This window comes from Plectropomus leopardus, chromosome 23 (assembly GCF_008729295.1).
Source record: "Plectropomus leopardus isolate mb chromosome 23, YSFRI_Pleo_2.0, whole genome shotgun sequence".
NCBI lineage: Eukaryota > Metazoa > Chordata > Actinopteri > Perciformes > Serranidae > Plectropomus > Plectropomus leopardus.
Genome location: NC_056485.1, coordinates 15,540,586 through 15,549,046, shown reverse-complemented (window position 1 = coordinate 15,549,046; position 8,461 = coordinate 15,540,586). Strand labels below are relative to the sequence as shown.

General features: G+C 42.7%; 1 protein-coding gene across 1 annotated transcript; it reads right to left on the bottom strand.

The window, feature by feature from the left end:
- On the bottom strand, positions 1-7,937 carry LOC121962443. Its single transcript, XM_042512698.1, has 4 exons — positions 5,891-7,937; positions 3,890-4,745; positions 3,569-3,640; positions 1-1,261 (listed from the first exon to the last, which is right to left on the bottom strand). Exons 1-4 carry the CDS (start codon positions 7,674-7,676, stop codon positions 739-741), a joined length of 3,237 nt encoding a protein of 1,078 aa, XP_042368632.1. The 5' UTR covers positions 7,677-7,937; the 3' UTR covers positions 1-738.
- Between the last annotated feature and the right edge of the window lie 524 nt (positions 7,938-8,461).

The window sequence follows — 8,461 nt, the reverse complement described above, 5'->3', positions numbered from 1 at the left end:
TTATACTGCTGATTCACCATGAAGGCATGCAAGAAAAACAAAGTTTTCTTAATGAATTAAAGGTAACATTCATTGATTAACTGATATACAAATGACCACTTTGTTGATGAAGTTTTCCTTTAAAGCTTAAAATACTGTGTAAGTTAAATTTACCTTGAACAAGATATCAAGCTAACATAAGACATGATATTGTAAACATCTTATATTGTTTACAATGGAACAATGCTTTTAAAATTATGAAAATACTACTGTTTTTAACATGCATCAAGTAACCTATAATTCAGCACCATAGACAACAATAGTAGTTACATGTATAACCATGTCTAGAGTTGTGCATGTTCACATTAAACAGCTAGCTCAAAGTCCAGCTCACACAGATTTAAACAAACTAGTTCACAAATTTTGTTTTCTGAACTAAGTTCACATTCCTCCTAAAAATGAACTACTTCATGTTCATGTCTGTCATTTTCAAAATGACACTAGTAATAGCTGTTGCCTGAGGCATTGTTTTCTTGGGCTGTCCGTTCATTTTTGTGAACACGATATCTCAACAACAAATTTCATGAAAGGATTTCTTTAAATTTGGCACAAATGTCAACTTGGACTGTTGCGAGAGTGAACAACGTTCATGTGTATACATTGCGAATGTTTATGTTCAGTTTACCGTTTACCAAAAATATGAGTACCTTCAATGAATGTACTCTGTTATCTCGTTCAATGCACAACACTGACCATGCCTTACAATCGGTAATGTGACGGCAAACACAGCAGAGATGCTCGTATATCATTGTTTGGCCCAGGCATCTTTCCCATGTTTTCCCATTTCTGTGTAGCAGGATCATAGCGATGGACCATTTTAGTGTCACTGTAGTCGTCCTGGCTGTATCCACCCAGCACATAAAACTTTCCCTCCAAAACGACACCTCCAGCTCCTACGTGTGGCACTGGCAGAGATGTGAAGGCAGTCCAGGAGTCAGCCACGGGGTCGTACACCTCACAAGCCAGCTGGTCAATAACACCTTTGGTATCATCTTTGGTGACTCCACCAGCTACATAAAGACATCCATCTAGGGGCTCCATGCAGTGATGAGCCCGAGGTTTAGCCATGTTTGCCAAATAGTTGCTTCCTTTTTTTGGGTGGTACAGAAACATGGATGCAAGATATTCGTTGTCGCTGCTCAGTCCTCCCGAGACAAAGACCTGCCCTTGTAACACCTTTGCTACATGGCCGCACATTGGCACATCCAAAGGCCACACGTAGCTGAAAGAGAGAACACCTTTTTAAATATCTAAAGTACATATTTTCTTCAGACTGACACACAGTACGTCACATTATTGACCATTTATGGCAAATGAGAAAAAGTGTCAGGTTATTATGGCTTTGCTGTAAGCCTGTATGCATATGATTGGCTATTTAACTGGTAGCAAAACAGTTGGGAAATGAGCCTGTGAATCACCTAATGCAAGTTCTGCCTTAACTAATGCTTCACTCCATAAAATTGTAATTTTGGAAGTTTTCCAAAATACTGTAAATGCATTTGAGGGAACAATATCTAGTATCTATTTTTACAGCGACGGTATCATGGCTTGAACCTGCAAATTAGGTTTGACTTAGCTCCCTCTGGCACTAAGTATCCTAGCCATATTTCAGATTCCTTTTCATTTATAAATGTTGGATTTCGCAACAGAAGTCAGTAGACTCATCTGATTTTATGTTTGTCTAATTTTAAGTATTTACTAAGCAAATCATAATGCCCGGTCATTGCTTACACATGTGGCAGCATAGAGACCTGTGGGTGAGCCTGCCTAGTTAGCAACACTACAGCCAACCACCAGAGGCGCACCGTCCTGTAACAGGGGCCGATCCCTCCCTGCCTGCTCTCTCTCGCTGCTCCTGACGGTGACGTCACTTCCGGGTCGGACCTTTGCGCTCAGACAGGTAACGCGGGTTGTCTGCTCACCTGCTGCTATTGGCTCATGTGGCCAGGAGGTGATGTTTGTGTGTCACGCAGAGCAGCTGACTTGGGGCTTCCAGAGACTCCTGTGTGTGTGTGTCACCTGGATGGCCTGCTGCGGTGAGTTTCTCTCCCTCTCTGTAAACTGCTGCTCGTGACCGCGGCTAACAGGTGCGTGATTGTAGGTGAACGTCAGTAGCTGCGCGATTCTCTCCCTCCTACTCTGGTGCGTCATATCCAGCCGCTTATCTGTTTTGGTTTGTTTTTATCGGAGAATCTTCGCTCTGTTTTTGTTTTTTTTTTTTCTCAAACTTTATTAACAATTCATGAAATACAGAGTTAGTGCAATTAACGGCTTAAAGATTACATTAACAACTGAAAGACAAATAGAAGTAACAGAAAATAAATACATTAACAGAGATTAAGAATAGAGACAAAAATCAATTAATAAGAGAGTGTATGAGCGTCAGCTGCCCAACAGTGCGCGAGTGACGTCGGCATCAGCTGATCGGGTGCGGCGGGTTTAAAGCGACACATCGCCACAGCTGCAGGGGGCGCTGCTGCTTTGTTTGCCGCTTTTCCTGCTTGTCTTACCGCTGCTTTGTTTGCAGCTTTGCTTTGCTTTGTGTTATCGCTGCTGCTTTGTCCTTGTTTTAGGTGCTGCTTTTGGTGCTATGCTTTCTGTTTTTGCTTTTCCTGTTTTTCTTTGCTTCTGCACCAAGGTTTTAATCACAATTAATTCACCAATGTTAATGTAGTGATTGAATAGTGGGGTTAGATCCCTCCCCACATTTGTTTATTTCTTTTGTTTTTGTTCTCATTAGTTACTTATTTAGTTCCTCTGCCTGTTTGCCTAATTTGTTATCTAATTTTTTGGTTTTTATATTTTGGTTGGGCAGAGGGTTATTCTTTCAGTATTTGTCTTTATTTCTTTCATTTGTGGTTGGTAGTTTGTATTGTTTAGTTTCTGATTTGTATATAAGTTTTGGATATTTCTGTTCGTTGAATTTTGTTGCGACCCCACTAATTTTCTTTTGTTTTCCTCTTTAGTTGCTGAGGTCCGGTGGTGGTGGTGACCTGGTGGTGGCGCCCCCCCCCCCCCTCACCGAGTGTATGCTGTATGTGACTGTCACGTGTGTTTGGGTGTTTATATTTTTGGTTGGGGATTCTCCGCATCAGTCAGTAGCCCACGCACCCCGGTAAGCCTCAGCTTTAATTTAGTCCTCCCCGTTGATTTGTCCCGGTGTGAATGGGTTTTTTTAGTGTTTTAAATCGATTGTTAAAATAAAGAATAGTTGTTTGAACGGAACCGTGTCTACTCTGTCTTGAGTAAAACGAACTGCGTGCCTTAAAGATGATTTTGGTTTAAAATTACTTCCTGGGGCGAAACTCCCCAGGTGGCGTTGTTGGCAACAATATCGTTGAAGTGTACAATCTGACCAAAAACTCTTATATTCTCACCCCTGTCTCTCGCCACACACAGCATACAAAAGTTAGCTAACAACATCTACTTGATATGGTACAAGTTGCCAAGTAAATAGAGTGTTGTTAGAAAACCTTTAATGGACATACAGCAGTTTTGTTATTTTCAATATATAGTACTTCAAACATACCTCCAAGAGTTTGCAGTGGGGCAATATTGTTCCACAATGTCTGTAAATGCAGGGAGTGTATGCTGTATGCAACTGTCACGTGTGTTTGGGTGTTTATATTTTTGGTTGGGGATTCTCCGCATCAGTCAGTAGCCCACGCACCCCGGTAAGCCTCAGCTTTAATTTAGTCCTCCTCGTTGATTTGTCCCGGTGTGAATGGTTTTTTTTAGTGTTTTAAATCGATTGTTAAAATAAAGAATAGTTGTTTGAACGGAACCGTGTCTACTCTGTCTTGAGTAAAACGAACTGCGTGCCTTATAGGTGAAATTGGTTTAAAACTACTTCCTGGGGCGAAACTCCCCAGGTGGCGTTGCTGGCAACATATCTACCAACTTTCTCCACTCCATGGCCTTTTTCACTCCTGTGTGGTTCCTAAGGGAATTCCCAAACCAAAGTTCTCTGCTGATGCTGCGCTTACACAGGTCGTCAGAGATCTGCTCACCTCCAATCAAGACCAGACTCTCTTTTGGCAGATAGACCCGGCACTGACCCTCACTGGAGCAGAAGTCCTCAAAAATTGCTTCGTAGAGCTCTGCCAAACTGTGATCGGACCACATCTTCAAAGATTGGACCTCTTTGAATTCCTTAAATGTCATCAGGGGAAAGTGGATGGTTTTCATAAGTTCTTTAGCAATCTTCAGCCTTACTTTGGGCCTTGCTTGGATCCATGTTGCCACTGCTTTGAATACAACGAGCTCAGATGGAACACAAAGCGAGCGACTGTTCAGGTATTTCAGGAGCTGTTGGGCTGGCAGGTCCTTGAACTTTGGGATGCATGCCACTTTTTGGAACTGCCGCAAGACAAAATCGTCTGCGACTTCAAGAAGTTGCTCCATCTCGAAGGCCTCAGCAAAAGATGCCACATCAAGGCAGGAGTGAGGATTTATTTCTTGATGCAGGAAGTCAAGGCACAAGCAGAGGGCAGGTTGGTACTGGAGCTGGAGAGCGGTAATGGTAAGCTCAAAAACACACTTCCAGCTGAGAGGGAGGGCCCCGCTGTAGGAGCAGTCAATCAGAACCGCCAGCTCCGAAGCCAAAAGGGAAGGAAGGGCCACACAGGACTGATTGGACTCCCTCATCCCCGAGGTAAACATGCCACGGAAATAGTCACTGCACACAGCCAGAATGACTCTGTGGACTGAAGGGAGGATAGTATTAAGTACAGTATAAACCCAGCATAATCCCAACTAACATGTATGAGACTCTACAGGATATTTTTTGTTTTGATTTATGTATTTCATGAAAGATGGTTCCTACAGAGAACCCCAGTAATGATTCCTAAATCCAAGCACTTACAGTTCCCTCGTCTCAAAATCACTGGGTGCTTTTTAATGTTTTTGGCGAGAAACCTGAAAAAAGGTCTGTAGTCAACACCAACTTGAGAGAATTTCATGTTTTGTTCTACGACATAAAATATGTCAGTATGTTCTCCACTGTGAACTTTGAAGCTTTTATGTGTCCTAAAAAAGTTGGTTACTAACAAGTTGCTAAATGAGACCTCAGAACGTCATCATGGTGGTGACAGAACTGGTGACAGAACTGTAGATTGTTTTAGCCTAGCGATAGCGTTTTACTTCTGGAGATTTTGTTTAGGCTATAAGAATCGTTAAAGTGGTGTTCATGTGTGAAGATTATCTTCCTGAAAAAATGTGTAAGTATCAAAATATTTTGCCACAGAGCTTATTTTATGCAATTTTCCAAAATCCAATGGTAAAATCCCACAGGCTTTTTGACGAGGGAACCAGGGCGACATTAGCTTACATTGGCCTACAGAAAAATTTCATACCTGGAAAACCTGGAAGAAATTTGCAGGAAGAAGGATGAAAATAAGAGTTTTTCAATTAAAATGACAACTCAAATCCACAGACGTTGCGTGTACAACTCGTAATTTGGGAGGTTTGGCTTAATAAGACACAAATACCCAAAAACTTTGTTAGTGACCTCATGGTGGCTTTACCTACACCAAATACAAAGACCAAAGGCCAAGACCAATGGTCTAGGAATTTATGAAATATCTTACTAATAAACAGTCAACCTGACCAAAATGGGGCTGAAAAGGAGTTTAAAAAAAACCCATCAAGATATCCCGTATTATGCCCAAAGATGCCAGAGCTGTGAATGAATATTCTTCTAAAGTAGGTAGGTTCAGCTTCCTCATTTACTGCAGTTTTTAAGTTTAATTTAGAATCTCTACCACTTGCCAATACTGTTTCATTTGAGCACCAGTGATTAATGGACCCTGTCCCCTAAAGTGGCTGCTAATACTTCTTCATTTCAACTCACCATGAAGCGATCCTCCGAGAGCTTCCAGAATGACGTCACAGCCCACTCTGTCCGTCCACAGCTGTTTGATGGACTGAAGACTCGTCATCATTTGTTCTGCAGCCGAGATCCTTTCCGCTTTCCTCTGTGCACGAGGTTTTGTGGGCTTTTCCTCTTCCTCTTTGCAGACATCCAGCACCCTGGGGGCGCCCAGTGTTTGAGCCGCCTCTCTTATCTGTCGCAGAGCTCTCATGTTAAAACTTGGTATGAATCCATTGTAGGCAAACTCCACAACTGCCTTTAATCCAACATGATTCACCTCTGGACCCAGAGACAGTGACCACCTGTGAACGCCAACTTTGTCATTATATCTCTTTGTATTCTTTCTATGAAGACTTTCTCGGATATGGGAGCTGACTGCAGCCAGGACAGGGGAGTGCACCTGGAAACTATTTCCATCCTCCGTGCTCAGGGTGAGGTCAGTGAGAATGGAGGAGTCCCTGAACTCTGTCAAGATGCGGAATACGTCCGTACAATAATCATCTTTGCAGTAAATCTTTACTTCATCTTCTTCATCTTCTTCATCCACTGAATGTTCTCCTTCCTCATCATCTGTAGACTCTGCCTCTTCCTCTTGAAGCTTTTTGCTATCAGCTTGAAGCTCTTCCTCTTGAGTGCTCGGAGATTCTGCAACTGTTTCTTTCTCATCTGCCAACTTCTTGCTTTCATCTTCCTCTGCTTTTCTTTCCGTGGAAGTCCATGCTCCTAGGATGCTATTTTCATTCCTCACTGACTTTTCATCAAGATCTTCCAGTTCATTGGGAACCTCATACTGATTCTCAACAGCTCTTTCTTCGCTTTGCATCCTGTCAAAGTTGTAAAATTCATCGTCTGATCCCGTCCAGTCAGAATCTTCATAACTGGATTCTACTGAATAAGCCAAGTTTTCTTCTTCACTGACTGTTTCAGGTTCTTGCCTCGGACTTTCTTGGTTTTGCCGAATGTTTTCATCCTCAATTCCCCCTTCTGCAAGGTGGAACTGTCCAATTTGCTCCTGTTCCTGATGCTCTTCTTCCCCAGCCTCTTCCTCCTCAACCTGCTGTTCTTCCCTCACCTGCCTGTCTTCCTCCAAATCAGCCCTATTTTCTCCCTCTTCTCCTCCTCCTTCAAATTTCTCTGCTTCCTCTACCTCCCTCTCAAACTCATTTACTTCTTCATCTTCTGCCACTTCCTCATTCTCTTTAACCTCCCTGTCTTCCTCCTTCTCCAAATCCTCTGCTTCAGTTACCTCATCCTCCTCATCCTTATCTACCACCTCATTTTCTTCCCCATTGTCCTCTTCATCTACCCTTTCATCTGGGTCCAACACCTCCTTGTTGTCCTCCCCATCTTCCTTAACCTCCCTCAACAGCTCATTTTCCTCTTTTTTGTCTTCTTCCACCCCATTGACTCTTTCATCTGCCCCTATCACATTGCTGCCGTCCTCCGCATCTTTAACGCCCCTCCCTATGTCATTTTCTCCTACTTCCTCTGTCTCCTCTGCTTCCCTCATCATTGCTCCTTCCTCCTTCACTTCTCCCTTCTCACCTGCCTCATCATCCCTGCTGACTTTCTCTTCCTCAATACCCATGGCCTCTGCCTCTCCAGCCTCTACTTCTTCCTCCTCAATGCACACATGCACTTTCGCCCCAAGACTCACCCTCACCCTCGCTTTCACCCTCTCCCTCCATCTCCTCCTCCTCTTTTCTAGCATCTCTCTCCTCCACTCGTCCCAGCCCGGGAGGCACAGATTAGCTACTACTGCCATACTGTCCAATGTCACTCTAATGTTTGCAAATCCCTTAAATCCCTCAAAACATTTACACCTCTCAAAGCCAAACGATTGGATATCACTTACTTTTTGCACGGTTTATGAGAAAGAATGCACTGAGAAAATCATGTATGTCCAGAAATAATCCAGTCTTTGGATGCTGCTGCTATTGTTGCAAACCACTTGACCTCTTTACCCGTCTGCAGACACCAACTGTGTTTGGTTTGTTTGCTCTTGCTTCTCCCTCCTCCTGCATGACTTGCATGTTTGACAGCGGCATGTGAACCCTTGATTCCTCCTATAACCTAAGAAGTTGCTATATTCAGTACTATATCACTGGGTTATAGAAAATTCTAGACTTTTTGGGATTTCAGCTTGAGACCTATAAGTTGTGATAGGTTGATACAGGTATCATAATGAAATATCACAGGTTTTGTTTGGGGTTTTTTTTAAACATTCAACATTTTTTTTGTCCACCCCCACTATGTTTTTTTCTTAAATTTGCACTTGTTTAAATCATTTATCATACACAGTATATGTATAGGTCATGCATTTTATCCTGTCTTTTAAAAAAACTGATTTCAGTCCTTTTACTGTAGTGATCATTTCTCAAGTTTATACTTTATAAGACTTTGCCCAAGCGGGCAATAAAAAGGGAATGATCTAGAACTTGAGGCAGCTGGATTTCTGCCCGTCTGGACCAAGATTGCCTGGGGGGCTTGGCATCTTAATTCTGGACCATATGACTATGAGATCAGTATTAAATGCCTTGAGGGTCATCA